At 41.0% G+C, this 21,429-nt stretch overlaps 1 protein-coding gene across 1 annotated transcript in view; it reads left to right on the top strand.

Annotated features, from left to right (window-relative positions):
• Positions 1 to 3,049: 3,049 nt before the first annotated feature.
• The window catches only part of CRISPLD1 (cysteine rich secretory protein LCCL domain containing 1), a 51,303-nt gene continuing 32,923 nt past the window's right edge, over positions 3,050 to 21,429 (top strand). Inside the window, exons 1-2 of the mRNA XM_040262073.1 lie at positions 3,050 to 3,353; positions 4,311 to 4,630. Of these exons, the coding sequence (XP_040118007.1) occupies positions 4,373 to 4,630 (258 nt within the window). The 5' untranslated portion in view covers positions 3,050 to 3,353; positions 4,311 to 4,372. The remainder of the gene's footprint in view (positions 3,354 to 4,310; positions 4,631 to 21,429) is intronic.

Raw genomic sequence — 21,429 nt, forward strand, 5'->3', positions numbered from 1 at the left:
TGTGGTGTTGGAGAAGACTCTTGAGAGTCCCTTGGACTGCAAGGAGATCCAACCAGTCCATTCTGAAGGAGATCAGCCCTGGGATTTCTTTGGAAGGAATGATGCTAAAGCTGAAACTCCAGTACTTAGGCCACCTCATGCGAAGAGTTGACTCATTGGAAAAGACTCTGGTGCTGGGAAGGATTGGGGGCAGGAGGAGAAGGGGACGACAGCGGATGAGATGGCTGGATGGCATCACTGACTCGATGGATTTGAGTCTGAGTGAACTCCAGGAGTTGGTGATGGACAGGGAGGCCTGGCGTGCTGCAATTCATGGGGTTGCAAAGAGTCGGACACGACTGAGCGACTGAACTGAACTGAAGTCAACTACTGGTAGAGTGTGAAGATTGCCTTTCACTAGTCAACATTCATCTTCTGAGGATAGTTTGACAGAATGTGAGCAAGTGCACGCTCCCAGTAAATTGGCAGCTATGGGCTTGGAAGAAAAGGGGTGGAAGGCTGGTTTTGGGTTAGGCGACCACAGTGTCTGCTGCGAGAAAGTAGCAATGCTAAAAACAACCATGGCTTTACAAGTATCAGTCTTAGCCGCAAAGCAAAGTGCACCTTATACACGAATTCTGTGACATTTTCTTTAGTCTCTGCACGGATTTCCCAACAAAAAATTAAAAAGTGAACAGTATCATTTTAGAGTATTCCAGAACATTGTGTTTGATTACTCTTTAAAATGACATTCCCAGCATATAAATGAGATATGACATATTACCAAAGTGTTAATGTTTGATATTGCTAATGTTTAAATCATTCCCTTTATACAAAAATATGACCCACAGGAGCAGATTAGAAGCCAATAGAAACACTAAGACAAGGAATACAAACTTTTATTTTTTTGCCTGGAGAAAGTTTGGGAATTAAAATCTTAAAACCAAAGTTAATTTTCTTTAATGTAAGCCTTTAGGTGTGTGATCTGTGTATTTTGTGGAAAGTTTTATGATGGAAACATTCAAGAGTCAATGCATTTAACTTCATTTTTAGCATCTTAATTCTGTTTTTCCCAACTTAAATTCTCTTTGAAAATGTTTCAAGTAATGTTATTACTCTTAGCTGTTTTTTATATGATACTCTGTATACTTTTCAACAGGGCTTCCCAGGTTGCTCAAGTGGTAAAGAATCTGCCTGCCAATGCAGGAGACACAGGTTTGATTCCTGTGTAGGGAAGATCCCCTGGAGTAGGAAACGGCAACCTGCTTCAGTATTCTTGCCTGGAAAATTCAATGGAGAGAGGAGCCTGGTGGGCTGCAATCCATGGGGTTGCAAGAGTCAAACACTACTGAGCGACTGGGCACACATACAGACATAATTTCTAGTATGTTAAAATTGCAGTATACCAAAGTGTTCTTCATCTGATATGACAAATGAAAATTCTTGTATCACATACTTTGGGGTCTTTCATCAGTTCTCAAGAGGGAAAACCAATGCAAAAAGTTATAAATATTTGAAAAGTGCAAGTGTAATAAGTTGCTAAAAATGACACCTTCTATGAAACTGGTTATGTGCATCAATGCTTTTCACCTTCTGTGTTCTTCTGCTAGGCCATATTTCATTTGAGAGGAAGCAAGGTCTCATGTTCACCAGAGGCATAGATTTGAATTTTTTTGCTTTGATGAAGTAATTGGGTGGTGGGATTTGGGAATTACTTTCGGAGTTTTACTTTATTTGATCATATGCTATAGACTGTCGCTTCCCTGGTGGCTCAGGTGGTAAAGAATCTGCCCACAACGCAGGAGTGAAGTTGCTCAGTTGTGTGGGAATCTTTGCGACCCCATAGGCTGTAGCCGACCAGGCTCCTCTGTCCATGGAATTCTCCACGCAAAAATAATGGAGTAGGTTGCCATTTCATTCTCTAGGGGATATTCCCAATCCAGGGATTTAACCTGGGTCTCTGGAATTACAGGAAGATTCTTCACCATCTGAGCCACGAGGAAAGCCCACAGAGGGAAAGTAAAGGTAAATAAATTAAGTAAACGCTTATAAAAAATGTGCTTGTAGAAGTAGCACCACATTAATTATGGTGAGCTTTTATGAACTTAAAATTAGTAATTTTCCTACTTCGAATTTTACCATGAACATCTAGGAGACTGACTCTCATTTCACTATCACTTCTAGGTTTGGGTATTGAATTCCTGTCAAGGTAGCTCTGATAAATTGAGGCTACTCTTTGTATCAACTCCATAAATGTTTACATCATTAGAAAGAAAAAAAAAGGGGGGGGGCTGCTGTCACTTTAGGAAGCGAATGCAACATATTTTAAGGATGAAGGGCTCTCAACTGTCAGGCAACCCTGATCATCCGTCACTCTATGAAATCCTTGTCCCATTTGTTCATCATCATCAATGTTCTAACGCAGCAAAAAAGAACAACTTTCTAATTCTAGACAACCGGTCTTGGTAATGGAAGTGATTCCCTGGAGGAAATAAAAGGACAAGACTTCCGTTCCCCTACCCTACGCTCCCCTGCCCCAGTTACCTTTCCCAGTTTCCAATGTTAACCCCACTCCACCGGCTACGCGCGCTCTCTGGGACAGCTCCTTGTTTAGCATCGAATCTGCAAGAACTAGGAGAAGGCTCTCTCGAAAGTTGGCGGAACTGCGAGGGGGCGTTGGGAGTTTGATCCTCCTTGCACATGGCCTCTCACGGGGTCCAGACCTTCCACTCTCTGGCCCCTGAAGCCCAAGCTACCGCCACAAAGGCCAGGCGTCCTGACGGCGCTGGGCCGGGGGGCGGGGTGCGGGGATGGTGAAGTGGGTGGTGAGAAGCCGGGCGGCCTCTCCTCGCTCCCGCCGCGGGCACGCGTCCAGGGCTGGGCAGAGGTGGGGGTGGGCGAGCAGGGGCGCTCACGTCACGTGCGCGCGCGCGGGGACCGCAATAAATGCCCGGGCGCTCACGGGAGCGGCGGAAGCGCTCTGCGCCTAGCTCTGCGCGCCGCGGCTGCAACGAGCGGGAGCGCGGGGTCGCCTGCAGCCTTTGCCGCCCAGCCTGACCCGAGTCCCCGCCCCTCTCACTCCTGCAGCTTCTGCTCCGAGACGCTCGGGCGCCCACCCTGCAGAGCTAACCAGGCCGCTGCCGTTCCACCCCAGCCTCGGCCTCCCAACTTCGCCGTGCTTTGCCCAGCTCCGGCTTTCAGGTCCGAGAGGAGCCTCCGAGGCCGAGGATAGCAATCCCACTGCAGGCAGCGCCGGAGGACGTGCGACGCCCGGGTCCTCCCGAACCGGGCCGTCTGTGTGCAGGCTGCAGGCGGCTGGAGAGGCCGGCCGTCTGGTTCGGCTGATCCATCTTAGGGAACTTCACACTGGAGAGGTAAGTCGTCAAGCTTCCACCCTCTTCTATCTACTTTTTTCTTCTTAAACTCTACTTAAAAAAAAAAAAAAAATCCACTTGCAGAGAACGGTCGATCACGGAGGGGTGGGTGTGTACTCGGAAAGCAGCCACGATGGAGAACTCTGGGCGCTCCTGCTTCTCAGTGAATTTGTGAGTTTCACCTCCTTTGGTTTGGGGGAACGGTGTGCGCCTGCGGCATGTGGCCGGAGAGGCTCCGAAACCGCCCGTGGGCTGTTGTCTTCATCGGGTGCGGGCTACAGGTTAGGCACACGCTTTCTAGGAAATAATGAGTTTTTTCTTCTTGACCTGTGCCTGTATGCGAAGATACTTCCCCCAGTGACCTTAATTGTTCACTTGCATTAATTCACTGGTCCCTTTAGAAGTCTCCATGGACATATGTATGCGTAAAATTTTGTACTTCTTTAAAGCATTCGCCCTCGATTTCATAATTTTGTTGAGATTCTGAATGTTTGAACTAGAGATGGGGCAGTGAGATAAAATAATACCTTGAAACAGAGAGAGAAACCTGGACCTCTGGATTGCCTGATAAAACATTCTAGGCTAAAACATTCTAGGATCCTTTGCAGGCTCTGTGCCATAAATAGCCATTTAAAGATTTGTAATTCAGAAATCTCTTTCAAGCTTTAATTCTTCTGGGTTGCTTTTGCCATTTGTTTTTGGCATTATGTACACTATCTTGGAAAATACATTTTTTTTTGTTTGTTTGTTTTGTTTTGTGGGAAAGGTGCACTGTGAAAAGTCCTCTGGAGTAAAAATGGATTGGAGAAAATTTATTTCAAAATTTATTCCATTTCCTGGAATTATGTAAACAAATCAAACTGGCTCCATCCCTTTGTGACTGTTGTATTATTTTTGTTGTTAGAAAATTAATGTGTGCCAGGATTTTCACCCTAATTGCACTACATGTCCTTATAGCCAAAAGGAGTGGAAGAGCCGGTGTTGGAGATTTTCCCGGGGAAATCCTGAGAGCATTCATTATGAAGTGTACCGTGCGGGAGTGGTTCAGGGTAACCACAGTGCTCCTCATGGCCCGAGCGATTCCAGCCATGGTGGTTCCTAATGCCACTTTATTGGAAAAACTTTTGGAAAAGTACATGGATGAGGATGGTGTGTGGTGGATAGCCAAGCAAAGAGGGAAAAGGGCCATCACAGACAATGACATGCAGAGTATCTTGGATCTTCATAATAAGTTGCGAAGTCAGGTATATCCTACAGCTTCTAATATGGAGTATATGGTAAGAACATTTTTCAAATGGTATGTACATAGAAATGTTTAATGATGCTTTTAGCTTCTGTGGTTAAAATCCATCCTGCTGGTATTTAATATTTTACCATTTGTCCTGTATAAAACTTTTAAAAAAGATTTTCTTCAAGAGTATTTTCTTCTGCATATTTTTTTTTTCATTTTTTAAAGTTTTATTGGACTATAGTTGCTTTACAATGTTGTTAGTTTCTGCTGTATAGCAAAGTGAATCACTTATATATGTAGCTGTTCTCTTTTAGATTCTTTTCCCATATAGGTCATTACAGAATATTGAGTCAAGTTCTCTGGTACCACCATTTTTTAATCTATCTTTGATTAAAATCCATCTTTGCAATTTTCCGATCTTGTTACTACACACAAGCAGTGGTCTAGTCCTGTATATTCGGTTTTTTTTGACTATGCCACAAGGCTTATGGGATCTTGGCTCCCTGACCAGAGATTAAACCTAGGCCCTGGACAGGAAAAGCATGGAGTTCTAACCACTGGACCACCACTGGACCACCAGGGAATTCCCAGGTCCTACATATTCTTCTTGGAGAAGGCAATGGCAACCCACTCCAGTACTCTTGCCTGGAAAATCCCATGGGCAGAGGAGCCTGGTAAGCTGCAGTCCATGGGGTCGCTAAGAGTCGGACACGACTGAGCGACTTCCCTTTCATTTTTCACTTTCATGCACTGGAGAAGGAAATGGCAACCCACTCCAGTGTTCTTGCCTGGAGAATCCCAGGGACAGGGAGCCTGGTGGGCTGCCGTCTCTGGGGTCGCGCAGAGTCGGACACGACTGAAGCGACTTAGCAGCAGCAGCAGCATATATTCTTCTACATATTCTATTAGTGTTCCTTTCATTTTAAGAGCTCTTTAAATTTCAGAGTAAAATAAATACCTTCAGATATAATGTTCCAACTAAGTGCTTTAAATTCCGTTCTTAGGAAAAAGATTCCTGTCCTGAAAATGCTGAACAGTTGATGTATTTGCTTTTAACTGACTTAGTAGAAAAATTGTTTCCTAATTCCTAATTGATGGAATCTTCTTATGAACGGTGGACGTGAAAAAAATCAAGGATGAATAATTTGAAGACACTTTCCAGATGACTGATGTGTGTGTAATATATACACACACACACACATATGTGTATGTAGACAGATAATAGAGAGGTATAGGGTCTCCCAGGTGGTGCAGTGGTAAAGAACCCACCTGCTAATGTAGGAAACACAGAGTCACAGGTTTGATCCCTGGGTCGGGAGGATCCCCTGGCTGAGGAAATGGTAACCCACCCCACTATTCTTGCCTGGAAAATCCCATGGACAGAGGAGCCTGGTAGAGCTACAGCCCATGGGGTCACAAAGAGTCAGATGTGACTGGCATGCACTCATGTTCATAAAGTATATATATATATAAATACATATATATATATGTAGTTTCTAATGGGCCATTGTGTCTTAGAAGTATGCAAATGACATGTTGTAAAGTATACATTTCTGTGGTTGCTTTACGTTAAGGAATACTTTGGCAATAACTTTTTACCCTCTGAATTTATTTGTGAACTTCAAAGTGTGAAAATATGTTTGGGTAAAGGATTCAATAAAAATACGTGATATACTTAATAACCTTATATGAATTCTGAGAGTAAATTAGTAAGTTTGAGAAACAATTACTTTTTAAAGACTGTTAAATATTACTTTTTCAAGACTGTAACTCATTAATATTAGGATACTTCATACCCTAAATACATAGAAAATTTTTCAAAAATCTTACTACTTATTAGGAATGCACTAGCAAAGACCAATAATCTTCATTGAAGACAGCAAACTTAATGAACATCCATGCTAACATTTTTCCTTTGGACACATTGCAGGGTCCCGTTAATTTTAATATATTCTAGTTTTTCCTTTTTTTTTTCACTTACATTAGTTTGGATAGATATTCTCTATTTAAGTAACTTTGATGAAACATGGAAATTCTAAGTTCACATTATATATTACAAAATAGCTCCTTATATAATTTTAACTTTTACTAGAAAAATATTGTACCCTAAAGAATGTAGGTAGTACGCAAGAGAAGTCATCAGAGATGAGGAATCAGTCCCAACCATTAGGCTGTAGGCGTTTAAATTCTGGCACTGATACCCACTTCTGGCTTCTCAAGTGGCTCTAGGAGAAAAGGACCCTCCCCCAAATGTAGAAGATATAAGAGATATGGGTTTGATCCCTGGGTTGGGAAGATCCCCTGGAGAAGGCCATGGCAACCCACTCCAGTATTCTTGCCTGGTGAATCCCATGGACAGAGGAGCCTGGCAGGGTATGGTCCATAGGGTTACACAGAGTCAGACACGACTGAAGCAACTGAACACGCACGCACGCACCCACTAGCTATGTGACTTTGGGCAAATCCTAAATTGCCCTCTACTTAAGTTTGCTCGTGTCTAACACGTGCGCTTACCTCAGAGGGGTGTTGTGAGGATTATGTAAGAAATGAGATGACCTGTGTAAAGTTTAGCTTATTATCAACCATATTGCAATTACAAGATCCCTGTAAGTATCACTAAGACATAAAACCAATATTTTATTTCCTTAATACCATTTAGATAGCCCATTTGAAATTTGTTTGCTCTTTTCAAAATTCTGTGCCATGCATGATATGACATCAGTAATGTCTCCATTTTCTGACTATTTTAAAATGTTTGTTCAAAGTATAGGATTCTCTGACTTCTTCATCTGTGAGCTTTCAAACAGAAAGAGCCAGTTAATTATGGAGTTTTTCCAAGTAGGCCACCCTATGCTTATTCCATGTTGATAGGTACTCAGTTGCATTTTATTCAAAATAAGGAAGAACTTGGGAGTTCAAACCCACAAAAAGAAATCTGAGAATATTTGTGTGTGTTTTAAGTAATATGGAAGTAATGAAAGAACAGTTCTGTGATTCGTTTTCTATGTCTGACTTCCAAAGAAAATAAGTGCCTATTGTATGATGTCTGGTCTAGAATGTTTATATGCATTTCTTTTCAATTTCATTGCTTTCATTCTGTCCTTGAAATGTAGCTTCAGAAATCAGCCAAGGTTTATGTTGTGTTGCCCTTAGATACTATGAACACAAGAACTATGTCTTGGCTAATAACTTGGCTGCAGAGGAGTTTGTTTCCCGACAGTAACACAGGAACACATTTTCTAGAATACACAAAGAAGGGGAAGTCTAAAAGAACGATACTGCTTTATTTGAAACACTGTTGATTTATATTTTATATAGTAATAATGTAAGTACAGATGTTGATCGACCCATGGAAAGAAAATTGGTTCAAATAGTTGACTGAAGTGTATTTTTGAGGGAGAATGGATGCATGTACATTATATGACTGAGTCCCTGCACTGTTCACCTGAGCTATCACAGCATTGTTAATTGGCTATGAAGTAAAGTGAAAGTCGCTCAGTTGTGTCTGCCTTTTTGTAACCCCATGGACTATGCAGTCCATCGAATTCTCCAGGCCAGAATACTGGAGTGGGTAGCCTTTCCCTTCTCCAGGGGATCTTCCCAACCCAGGAATGGAACCCAGGTCTCCCACATTGCTGGTAGATTCTTTACCAACTGAGCTATTGGGGATATCCCAATAAAAAATAAAAAGATTAAAAAAAAATCATTTCAGGGGGCTTCCCTGATGGACCAGTGGCTAGGACTTCATGCTTCCAATGCACGGGGCCTGGGTTCAATCTCTGGTCAAGGAACTAGATCCCGCGTGCCTCAATTAAAGATTCTACATGCTGCAACCAAATAAATATTTTTTAAAAAGTGTATTTTGATAAAATGAAAAGCTAAAGAGCCATTTCCTATGGAATCTGCAGTGCCATGTGGTAAGTGCTGCTGCTCTTGGCCACTACACTCCCCTTCTCCAGGAGACCTTCCTGATGCAAGAATGCAACCTGGGTCTCCTGCATGGCAGTCAGATGCTTTACCATCTAAGCTACCACAGAAATCCTATACCCTGTTATACTGCATTAAACGTTTGAATAGCCAGTTACCTTATGTACATTTGGTGCTTCTTTTAGTCTGTTTTTTGTGTTTGAATACTGCAGCCAAGCCACATCCGTGTTTATTAACATCATAACCCTGCCCCCACTCTAAGGCTCATTAATTAATAGGGTTAAAAATGACCTCCAGAAGGTCACATCTGCGCTGGAAGAGCTTGTAGGCTGGTTGAGAAGAAAGAATAGACACATTTGAAAATTTTCAAGTGGGCAGGGACACGAAATTCTTCGTTCACATGTGTGATTGATGCCAGGGGATCACAGAATATTGGAATATTCCTACAGGAGAGTTAATCAATGGGGAAGATGACGTGTATGTTGCTTCTGGCAGATGGCCAGGACCACGAGCTGTGGCCAAGAGTGAAGGGCATGTCTCAGCTGGAAGAGGAACCAACATGCGGAATCTAAAAAGCAAAGATACAGAGTAGCTTATTTACAAAACAGAAACATACTCAGAGACCTAGAGAATGAACTTACTGGTTGCCAGTGGGGAAGGCTGGTGGAGAGGGATACCTAGGGAGTTTGGGATCACATGTACACCCTGCTATATTTAAAATGGATAACACACAAGGACCTACTGTATAGCACAAGGAACTCTGCTCAGGGTTATGTGGCAGCCTGGATGGAAGGGGAATTTGGGGGGAGAATGGATACATGTATATATGTCTGGCTGAGTCCCTATGGGGTCCACTGAAACTATAACAAAATTGTTAATTGGCTGTATTCTAATGAAGTTAAAAAAAAAAAAAAGGAATCGACAAAGTGGAGTGGCTGACTGTTTTTGTAGGAAACCAGAAGCAGAGTAGGTTGATGCAAGCAAAGCCCTGTGGTACAATCAGGGAAAGGAGAAATGCATTATTAATTATAGAAACCAGTAACCTAAGCAGAGGGATTACCAGTGTTTAATTCAGGGTACATTGAAAAACTGAAGCTTTTTGGTCATCAAATGAAGCTGTTACTGAAGAAGCAGTGGATATTTGAGGAGGAAACATTGCCGTTAGACCTGTGTTGTCTCTGCTGCTTACTGGCATGTGACATCTGACAGCAACGATTTGGGACATTGTTTTTGTCATTGGTAGACTTGGTATAGGGATACCAATTCTATACCAGCCCATGGGCTATATATTCTATAGATTTAGGAATATATAGCCCACGGGCTGCAGTAAGACAAGAGGTTTAATCCTGTTGAGCATACTGTTATTTTTCTTCAAGGCTTTCCTTTTTGTGGGTATTAGCCCCATCACTTGGTTCTTTTATTTTTATTTTTTTTGGTTGTTTCTTCATCATGTTGTTGTTGTTCAGTCGCTAAGTTGTTTCTGACTTTTTGTGACACTATGGACTGCAGCATGAGAGGCTTCCCTATCATCCTGTATTTCCTGGAGTTTGCTGAAGTTCATGTCCATTAAGTCGGTGATGCTGTCTAAGCATCTCATCCTCTGCCACCCTCCTCTCCTTTTGCTTTCAATCTTTTCCAGCATCAGGGTCTTTTCCAAGGGTCTTGCTCATCTCTTCAAACTTTACTTTTGGCCCCCGTGGTTTTACTTTTGGTCTTCTCCCTTCCTGGGGAATTTTATCTACTCCTTTGACTTTAAATACCTTCTGTCTGTTGATGGCTCCGTGGTGACACACCATCCGACTGTCTTCTTTGAGCATTGTTTTCATGTTTCCTACTGCCCACTGGGTCATCTCTTGAATCTTAAAGTAAAATTGCTTCAAGTTTAAGATGTCTAAAAAGAAAATGAGCTGCTTTTGTTCCACTCTTGACCATGGTCCTCCTTCCCTCCCTGCATTCTTTCTCAGTGAATGTCATAGACATCTGCTACGTCGTGTCCAAACAAAAACAGATCATCAGGGACATCCGCAACTCTTGCCTCGCTTTCATTCCCTCTGTCCACTTCCATGTAATATGTACACACAAATACAAATACACAGTTACTCGCCGGAGTCTTAGATTCTGTCTTAGAAATGTTTGAATCCATCTCTTCTATTTCATCAAAACCTGTGTTCTTTGTCTCCCCGAGACGGGCATCACAGCTTCCCCAGCAGAAGATTACACCATCTAGTCTTATGTTATTTCTACTTTAATCTACCTTCCTCACTGCTACACAATCTATCTTTTCCCTCAAACAAATCTCTGGTGCTTACTTAACTGTCCAAAGCTTCTGTTAACTTCTGGCTGCTCACAAGTTAAAGCCCATCTTGAAGAACTTACAAAAGGAGGCAGGTCTAGTCCAATAAGCCCCATAGCCCTCAGCTCCCTTTGTTGTTGTTGTTGTTCAAACTCATGTCCGTTGAGTTGGTGATGACATCCAACCATTGCATCCTCTGTCGTCCCCTTTTCCTCCTCCCTGCAATCTTTCCTGGCATCAGGGTCTTTTCTAATGATTTGGCTCTTTGCCTCAGGTGGCCAAAGTATTGGAGCTTCAGCTTCAGCATCAGTCCTTCCAATGAACATTCAGGGTTGATTTCCTTTAGGATTGACTAGTTTAATCTCCTTGTTGTCCAAGGAACCCTCAAGAGTCTTCTCCAGCACCACAGTTTGAAAGCTCAACTCCTTTGCATATAATTGAATCTGTGTTCACATTAAGCTACAGTTCTTTCTTTTTTTATTTATTTAAAATTCATTTGGCTGTGCTGGATCTTTCTTGCTGTGCGTGTGCTGTGCTTAATTACTCAGTTGTCTCTGACTCTGTGACCCCATGGACTGTAGCCCACCAGGCTCCTCTGTCCATGGGATTCTCCAGGCAAGAATACTGGAGTGAGTCGCCATGCCCTCCTCCAGAGGATCTTCCCGACCCAGGGATCGAACCCGCATCTCTTATGTCTCTTGTTTCAGCAGGTGGGTTCTTTACCACTAGTGCCACCTGGGAAGCCAAAGTATTTTATTTAAGCCTGTTTACAGTGTTGAAGTTTTGTTACAATTAAATATATACATGTCCATTTTCCTTTCAAGACTGAATTTCCTGGAAGGATAAGGATTTACTTACCTTTATAACCGTATGTCTGATGCATAGATGTACTCAGTAAATATTAATATTTGTTGATTGAATACTGTTTAATGTTCAGTAAATATGTGTTGAATAAAGGCATGGATGGAAAATAGATAAAATTACATGAGATAAGTATAAAGGACAAGAAAGAGGAATTAAAATAAGAAAAGTTCTATAAGTAGAATATCATCAACACCAGAGATAGATGGAGATATCAGAGGTGAAGAATAAATCAAGTAATTCAGAATTATTCTTTCTGTTTTTAAAACTATCCATGGTGTACTAAAAATTGTTCTATAATATAGAGCTGCTGAATAGTGGTAAAGATGTTAAGATGCTCTGGAATTTAAATAATAAATTAATGCATATTTATCTCTTGTAACAACTCTTTAATAAGTCTCTTAAATTATAGATTGGCTAAAATCCAAAACAGCTCACTGTGATAGAACGTGTATCTAAGTCTAGAATGTCCTTTAGTGACATTAGTCCATATTCCCTAAAAATTTTATATGTGTCATTTGCCTTTGTAAATGCTCAGTCGTGTCTGACTCTGCAACCCTGTGGACTGTAGCCTGCCGAGCTCCTCTGTCCATGAGGATTCTCCAGGCAAGAATACTGGACTGGGTTGCTGTTTCCTTCTTCAGGGCATCTTCCTGACCCAAAGGTCATGTCTCATAATGACAATTATACAAGCTATTTCCCAGTATTATAACTATTTCCATGTCAGTCACAGAACAGTTGACAGACACTCTGCTGGGAGGGTTGATGGCTATACCTGCTTGCTGTTACTTCACATATAATGAGACTAGGGACAGAAGTTTTGCACAGCATTTTTCCAAATGTAGAACAAAATACATCTAGCTACCTGTCCTTCCACTGGGCAACCAGAGGCTCCAAGCCAACATCCAGTCATACTTGCAGTCCATGGTACATGTTTTGATACAAACGATGGCTTAGTACCAGTTTGTCACTTAAATTCTTTATATGGCCATGCTTAACACTGGAAATGAAGTGATTTTTTTTCTGTGCAGATGTTTCTTCTGTACAGCAGATACCTGCAGAAACTGGTCAAGAGACAATGTAGCCCCCAACCCAGGGTGATGTTAGTCTGGGCTCTGCCCTATTTCTGACTAGCAGTAGCCCCTATTCCAAGCCTAAAAAAAGTTAATTTTAGCTTGTGAGTTGCTCTCACAAAGCAACTCTTACAAATGTACATTTTCTGACATCTGCCACCAATGACATATATCATTGTCACTGAATAAAATAATATATGGATATTGTATTATCCATATAATGCCCTGATGCTGGGAAAGATTGAAGGCAGGAGAAGGGGAGGACAGAGGATAAGATGGTTGGATGGCATCACCGACTCGATGGACATGAATTTGAGCAAGCTCCAGGAGTTAGTGATGGACAGGGAGGCCTAGCAAGCTGTAGTCCATGGGGTCGCAAAGAGTCAGACACAACTGAGCAACTGAAATGGACTGATATAATATCCAGAATAAATGCAATTAATAAATTGATGGCCTCATAACTCATTTACCTCGAGCTTAATGTTTACAAATTTCTTACTTTGCTAAAAGTGGCAGGAATTCACTGCAAATAAGGTTTTATTTCAAGTGTTGATTCCTAAAATGATTATTTTTCTGTGTACTGGCACCTGCCTGGTAGTTTTCAAAGTTAAATATTTGCATCTTTTACGGGTATGCAGTGTAATCTATATGCACTTAAAGGTTCATGAAATATCTTGACTCAAAGAATGTTAGTCTTATTTAAAGTTTTTAAAGTTTCTTTCTTCTTAATTTACAATAACATTTAATTTTCTTAAACAGTTTTTATTTTATTTCACTAATATTATTTAGCTATAATAAAGGTTTTTTTGTTTGTTTTGGTTAATTTGTCTACAGAATTGAAAAGTTTTTAAAACCTTAATTTGGATACATAGCATTTTTTTTTTTAGCATTGACATTTCAAATTAATGTAGTTTTCTTTTTGAAAGTTGCACTTGTAAATGGCAATACCTGTAGGAATAGAGTGACATTACAGCTCAGTTCTGTTGAATTTGTTAGCTACCCTGTAATTCTGGGAGATTAAAGATTCCTCATTAAATGAAAGCAGGAGATCTAGGATCTTAGAAAGGCAAGACATGAGAAGCAGTTTCATCAGGAGAGTGCAATACCCAGAGCCAGAAAAGTGTCACAAAAATTTTAAATTGTTATTGTTGTTTATTCCTTCATTTGACAAGTATTAGTTTACCAAATGCTGGGCACCGTTGAGGGCCCAGCTGTAAATACAACAAACATTCTAACTTCCCTAGAATAGGTATAAAAACCCTAACTCTCCCAACTCAGCAAGTGGCCTGTGTGGCTAACACAACGAGTGTGAAAGTCATGTAGGAAAAAGAGGTCCCAGCTTTCACTGAGGAGAACAGATACACATCACTAGTCATTGTAAAGACTCCCTCTGAGTCCAAGTGACAAGAGGTCATTTGAACAGAGGAATATCATGATCTTATTAATACTTGTACTACTCAGAATCAACTTGAATTTGTTGAGAATAGACTTTACGTGGTGGGAGATGGGGCCATAGTATGAGCAGGGATTCAAAGCTATTGCAGTAACCAGTCCAGTAGTTGATGGTGGCTAGGAGAAGGAAATGGCAACCCACTCCAGTGTTCTTGCCTGGAGAATCCCAAGGACAGCAGGGCCTGGTGGGCTGCCATCTATGGGGTCGCACAGAGTCGGACGCGACTGAAGCGACTTAGTAGCAGCAGCAGCAGGAGTGGGATGGTAGCCTTGAAGGTGATGAGAAGTGGTATAGTGTGAATCCACACTAAATCTCATTTGTAGTCATGACATCAAGTTTGACAAATTCAAGGAAACCTTGCTGCAAGACTTGTGCAATTGGCTTGGCCAGCCAGGCAGCCACGTTCCCGCCTCTAGTGCAAAGTGTAAATCCACCCAAGCCCGGACTGCAGGTTTTGAACACTGGTAGTACTTTCCATCCTGGTTTGAATATCAATGGGGAAAAAAAGGAAAGAAAAAAAAAATCAATGGGGAAATTTCAGCTTGTCCTGACTTCTGGAATGGTTACAGAGATTCTGGAAATCCGCAGGTTACCCATTGCCATTTTACCCACCCAATTCTAAGAGCGGAGGAGATGGAAGCAAACTTTGTCTCCTCACTTCCCAGGGGTACCGATGCTTGCTGTTTCCCCACGTGGTCTGCCCTCACTTCCACTCTACTCTCCCATTCCCTCTAAAAGCAAGAGGAAGTGAGAACTTTAGCAGAAAGGGACAGTGACCTAGTTCCTGCTGTTCATAAAACACCCATTGCACCATCTTGGGGTATCTCACTGGGATTTGATTCCATCTTGGAGGTAACATAAACATATTTTGGATGCTCAGTACAGCTGAAAAGATTTTGCCTGAGGAACTGGGAAGTATTGGAGTTACCATCTTTTAAGATATGGAAGAATGTGGCTTGAGCAGCTTTTGGTAGAGAAAGCTAGAGCTCAATTTTGGATAAATTAAACTTAAGATTTCCCTTAAATATCCAACTGAACTTTTCATGTGTGCAGCTCGACATATGTGATCTAATCTGGACCATAAAGTTAGGATTCATCAGAATTTAGATGATGTTAAAGCCACAGGAGAGATGAAGTCATCAGGGGAATGAGTGTAGAAGGAAGCTGTGCTTGGTTGCTCAGTTGTGTCTGACTCTTTGCAACCCCATGAATTGCAACTTGCCAGGTACCTCTGTCCATGGGGATTCTCTAGGCAAGAATACTGGAGTGTGTTGCCATGCCCTCCTCCAGGGCATCTTCCCAACCCAGGGATCCAACCCAGGTCTCCTGCCCTGCAGGCGGATTCTTTACCGTCTGAGCCACCGTAGAAGAAAGAGATAGTCACAAAGTGATCCCATGACATACTTAACAGTGTAGAGTTAGGGAAGGAGAGGAGGAACATCAAATGGAGTTGAAAATTAGGGAAAAAACAGTGAAGTAAGATGTCCTGAAGTCAAATGAAGAAAGGCAGAAAGGATGATCAACTCTGTTAAATGTTGCTTATAAAGATCAAGTAAAATGAGGACCCTTGAATTCTGAGATATGAAGGCTATACTGGAGGTCTCATAAAACAGTTTGGGTGTCATCACAGTAGTCCAAGGATGGTTCAGGGAAGAATGGATGGGAGAAGTGATCAAGCTTGTTCACCCACTCATTCATCAAACATGAACTATCTCCTCTGGGCCAGGTGATATCTGCAGCCTTAACTCTTTTTTAATCCAAAGTTTTCAGCTTAGTTTTAGAAGAGGTAAGTCAGTTTGGGAACATATCCCAAATTTATAATTATAGTCGGTAGGGAAATGCAGTTTCTTTGCTTACTTGTTTCTTAGTTACCTTTACTGGGTGCCTTCATTAAAAGCAACATGGTCATTTATAATCATTTATAATAACAATTAAGAATGACATTTAGTTCAAGAACATTCTTTGCTATTGTTCACCTGTGTTCTCTCACATACTTATCTTGGGAATTTATGCAACCAAGTAATTATACAGGATTTAAAACTTAAATTCTCATCTTTTAAATGATTTTTACTAATTGAATTTAAGTTTATAAAACTAGCATTTTATAGTTTTCTGTATTGTCATGTATAATATATTAAATTGTTGTTAAGTCACTTAAGTTGTGTCTGACTCTTTTTGAGAACCCCATGAACATAATATATGCATATGTTACATAAAGTATATAGTTCATTGGAAGAAAATGTGAAAATTCAAGTGGTAATGAATTGTCTGGTGAAGGTGTAACAGTAAGTATGTTTAAGTAACCCTTTCTTTATTTTCCTAAGTATCTGTTGCTGTCATAATTTCAAGAAGGTACAGAAAGGCATTTGTAATTGATTAAAACAATTTTTTATTCTAATTGATAAATTTGTGATTTACGAAGAATTTAATTCAACAAATACTGATTGAGCATTTTTGTACCAGGCACTGTTTTTGAAAAAAGTTCAACAAGTTAATGAAAATAAGCAAAGTGAGATGATGGAGCATGACAGACGTGGGTGCTTCCGAGTTGGCGCTAGTGGTAAAGAACCCACCTGCTAGTGCAGGAGACATAGAAGGCATAGGTTCGATCCCTGGGTCAGGAAGCTCCCCTGGAGGAGGACATGGCAACACACTCTAGTATCCTTGCCTGGAGAATCACATGGATAGAGGAGCCTGGCAGGCTACAGTCTGTAGGGTCGCACAGAATTGGACACAACTGAAGTGACTTAGCATGCATGCATGATAGAGGTGGAGCTAATATACTGAGTAGTTGGGGAAGACCTCTCTAAATTAATGACTTTTGAGCCGAGAGCTAAATTAGAATAATGAGTCAACTAAACAAAGCTATAGACATCTAGGCAACAGGAATATCAGGTAAAAGGTCTTTAAGTCAGAAATGAGGTGGGAGTCTTCAGGGACCACAAAGAAGGCTAGGACTGACCTTTGGTCTTATTTCCAGTTTTATATAATTACTCTGTGCCTTGGGGAATGGGTTGCAGGAGGATTCACAGGGAAAGCACAGAGAGAGAGGTAGGAAGCCATTGGTATATTCTAATGAGAGATGATGATGGCTGGGTGACAGTGGTAAAGATGGAGAGAGCTGGGTGGTTTCATGTCTGTTTAAATAGCATTGCTGATGGGTTTTTGATAAATTTAATATGAAGGGTGAAAGATAAGGAGGACTTTTTAAAGATTTTTACTTAAGCATAAAAGTGAAAGTGAAAGTTGCTCAGTCGTGTCCCACTCTTTGTGACCCCATGGACTATATTAGTCCATGGAATTCTCTAGGGCAGAATTCTGGAGTGGGTACCCTTTCCCTTCTCCAGGGGATCTTCCCAACCCAGGGATGGAACCCAGGTCTCCTGCATTGCAGGCGGATTCTTTACCGGCTGAGCCACAAGGGAAGCCCAAGAATGCTGGAGTGGGTAGCCTATCCCTTCACGGATCTTCTCGACCCGGAATCAAACTGGGGTCTCCTGCATTGCAGGGCGATTCTTTACCAACTGAGCTATCAGGAAAGCCCAATATGCTTACTTAAGCATATTGATGGATAACTGAAGCATTTACTGAGATAGGAAGAGAAACAAGAGAAGGTAAAGATGAAATCAAGGGTTTCCTTTAGGCAAAGCTTATTTTGCATTGCCTTGTTATCCTCATCTGAGTTTAATGGTCAGTGGAGAAGTGGGACTTGAGATAAAAGTGTGGAAATGATGAATGGATGCTGTTAAGAACCATCTTAACTGACTGAATAAAACCATCCAAGATTTTTATGGACAAAGGTTGAATGCCCAGCAATTTGTAGAGGTTGAGCAGAAAGGAGAAATAAGCAAAGAAAGCTGAGAACAATTTGAGAAACTGAATTAGCTAGCACTACATGGGTATATGGCAATGTTTTTGGTTTTGTTTTTTAAAGAGTGTGCTTGGAAGTTGATGGAAATACACAAATTGTAAAAATGCTTGACATGAGAGGGAGAAAATATAAATGCAGAGTCAGTTTTTTTCTTCTGACAGGAAGGGCTGAGGCTGTAGGTACACTTGGTGTATTTAGTGGAAAAAGAGAATTTTCATATGAATAATTCTGTTTTTCCCAGTGAAGTATGGAGCAAGATTGTCAGCTGAGATTGAGAGGGCAGGAATGAAGTGGTGTGAGGATGGGATATTATGAAAAGGTATTTTTGGGGTTATTACCTAAAGATCTCTGTGGAGTTAAATGCATGAGATGTTTTGAAAGTGAAAGTGAAGTCGCTCAGTCATGTCCGACTCTTTGTGACCCCATGGAGTGTAGCCTACCAGGCTCCTCCCTTCCATGGGATTCTCCAGGCAAGAATACTAGAGTGGGTTGCCATTTCCTTCTCCAGGGGATCTTCTTGACCCAGGGATTGAACGCAGGTCTCCAGCATTCCAGGCAGATGCTTTAACCTCTGAGCCACCAGGGAAGCCCATGAGATGTTTTGAGGTACTTTGTATTCATTTGGTTCACTATGCTTTAAGTTACAAAATCTGATAGGGAAGTTTACTCCAGTATGTATTCCTATCATATGTGGGGTGGGGTGCCATTGCCTTCTCCCCTATCATATGTAATAGTCAAGTATTTCCAAAAAGCAGGAAGATTTAAAGTAATAATTTCTCTGATTTGCCATAGGTCACACCACTCTTTACAGCCATTTCACGTGGTGTCACCTGCTTGACCTCTGAGGGCATTTGACTAGGCAGCTCCTGGAGACGTGAATGAGATTAAAGTCATGTTAGCCAGGGTGGGATAAGGGGGTTGATTTTAAAAGTGTTCAGATATTCTGTAATACAAATCAAGTACAGATACAGACCATATAATGTGTTTGAGGTTCAAATTGCAGACTGGAGGTTAAATACAACTAATTGTATGGGAACTCCAAAAAATAAATTATGGGAATGACCCAGATATGTGACTTGGATTAGTGGGTTATTAAACTGGTGAGTTTAATATAAGAACCTAGAACTATAAGCCAATGAATCTTACTTTTTCTTTTAATTGATTAACAGAATCAATAAAATGCAATCAAGTGAACTAAGTCAACTTTTTCTTGATAGCTTATTATGAAAAAGGCAATAGACTTTCTTTATTAGAAGCTCATCAACCACAAAGGCAAAATATGAACATGGACATTATCTAATAGACAGGTTTTATGTTTTAAGTGTTTAATCGAAGAAAATTTTCAATCACTAGAAAATTAAGGGTAGCAAAAATATTTTTCATGAAAAAGCAGCTAGGTATGATTTGAGGAATAGAAATCAGGTGCTTTAGTCCAGGGTCACTCAAGCTTTACTGTGCATATGAACTCCCTGGCAATCTTGTTGACATGCAGATTATGACTTGGAGGTCTGGGTGGCCCCCAGTATTCTGCATTCCTGCCAAGCTCCCAGGTGCTGTGGCTGCCACTGTGCCAGTCCCACAGCCACTGGGAATGGAACTCTGAGTAGAAAGCTTGAGGCTGTCCAGAGGAAGTGAAGTCTAAAAAAAGACATTAAAAATTGACTCTAGGATCCAGATCCTTTTTCACCTCGACTCTCACATTCACTTTCTCCTTTTTCTAAGGGAGCAACTCTTAATTATGAGTGCAGGAAGATAGAAATCACTCCCTTTCATGAAGTGCTTAGAAACCAAAAAGATAGAGAAGCTTAAACAATAAGATTTCCCAAGACCCACTGTTTAAATCTATCTACTTAGAGGAGTGGTGGAAAATGGAATCTCAAAATTAGTTAATGGCACAGTTCTGTGGGATAGTGAAAACAGAAGTGCAGTCAATGACAGGATAAAATCAAAAAGCCACATGAAGGAGAAGGAAGGAAGTAGAATTCAGAAGTCAGCAAGAAGAGAGGTGAGGGGTGGGGGTACGGGTGGGGGTGTAGAAAAGATTAGCTAGATCAGATAATGAGCTATTAGGTAAGACCCAAGAATGAGCATGGGAGTTACTTTTTATAACTCTCTCCTTTGTGTTGCTGTTGCAACTCAAACAGTTCAGGTAACCTTATCTAAATAGGAGACAATCCAATAAAGGTGCTAGGAATAAAATATGAAACTGTATCTTGTGTTTGTTCAAGACATGGCAAATCCAAATCTGAAATATTGAATGATTGACTGATGGGCTCAAAAAAACCTATAGTGAGATCAGGTGTTGTCCAGAGACAGGAAACTAAAGCCAAAAAAGAAAGAGGTGGGGGAGGGGAGGCTTTTGAATGAAAATGAAGTAAGAACCTCAGAACTCCTGTCTAGAAAGAAAAGGCTGAGAGAAGAGTTTTGTTACTTGAGTTCGGTGAATGCAGTGAATACATCTAAACAAATGAAAAGCAGTGCTCTTTCATAAAATCATCTGCATCGTTATTCCATATACCTTGGGCTTTTTAGGCTGTAGGCATCTTGCCAAGCCGTTGCTTTTGCAGATGCTGGAATGACTTATGTGCATCTTGTTTTTTCTTCAGTGAATTTCTCCTCTTCCTTCAAGACTCACCTAAAGACTAATCTGCTTTTTTGTCTAAACCCACCTGTCCAAAGTTAGGTACACTCTAACCCCAGTTCCTTGGCTTCTACAGCATTTCATACCTGTCCCTGCCTCTGTTATTGACATCCTTGTCTCTTTCTCTTGCCTTACCTTCCTTTGTGGGAAGGAACTGTGCTTTAGTAGTTTCTGCATTTCCTTAGCGGAGAGGCTGACACATACTCTAAGCTCCATTTATGTTAATTAGAAGGGGAGAAAATGGAATGAATAAAAAAGTAAAAAGATGACAAGATTTTCAGCAGTGATTCTAAAATGGGTGGAATGAAAAAGGATTTGATTAATTCTGTTTCAACAAGGAAATGCTGTTAGTTTTAAAATGCTTTCTAGGTTGGTCATAACTTTTCTTCCAAGGAGCAAGCATCTTTTAATTTCATGGCTACAGTTATCATCTGCAGTGATTTTGGAATATTAATAGATCAAGACTTAGAGAATTGATAGATGGTATTGTACTTTATCAATTACTAAAGGATTTCCTTAAATACTGAGGTCTCTTAAATATAGTGTTAAAGATTAAGTGAAAGAGGAGAGTGAAAAAGTTGGCTTAAAGCTCAACATTCAGAAAACGAAGATCATGGCATCTGGTCCCATTACTTCATGGCAAATAGATGGGGAAACAGTGGAAACAGTGTCAGACTTTATTTTTTGGGGCTCCAAAATCACTGCAGATGGTGACTGCAGCCATGA

This window comes from Oryx dammah, unplaced genomic scaffold, assembly GCF_014754425.2.
Source record: "Oryx dammah isolate SB20612 unplaced genomic scaffold, SCBI_Odam_1.1 HiC_scaffold_19, whole genome shotgun sequence".
Taxonomy (NCBI): domain Eukaryota; kingdom Metazoa; phylum Chordata; class Mammalia; order Artiodactyla; family Bovidae; genus Oryx; species Oryx dammah.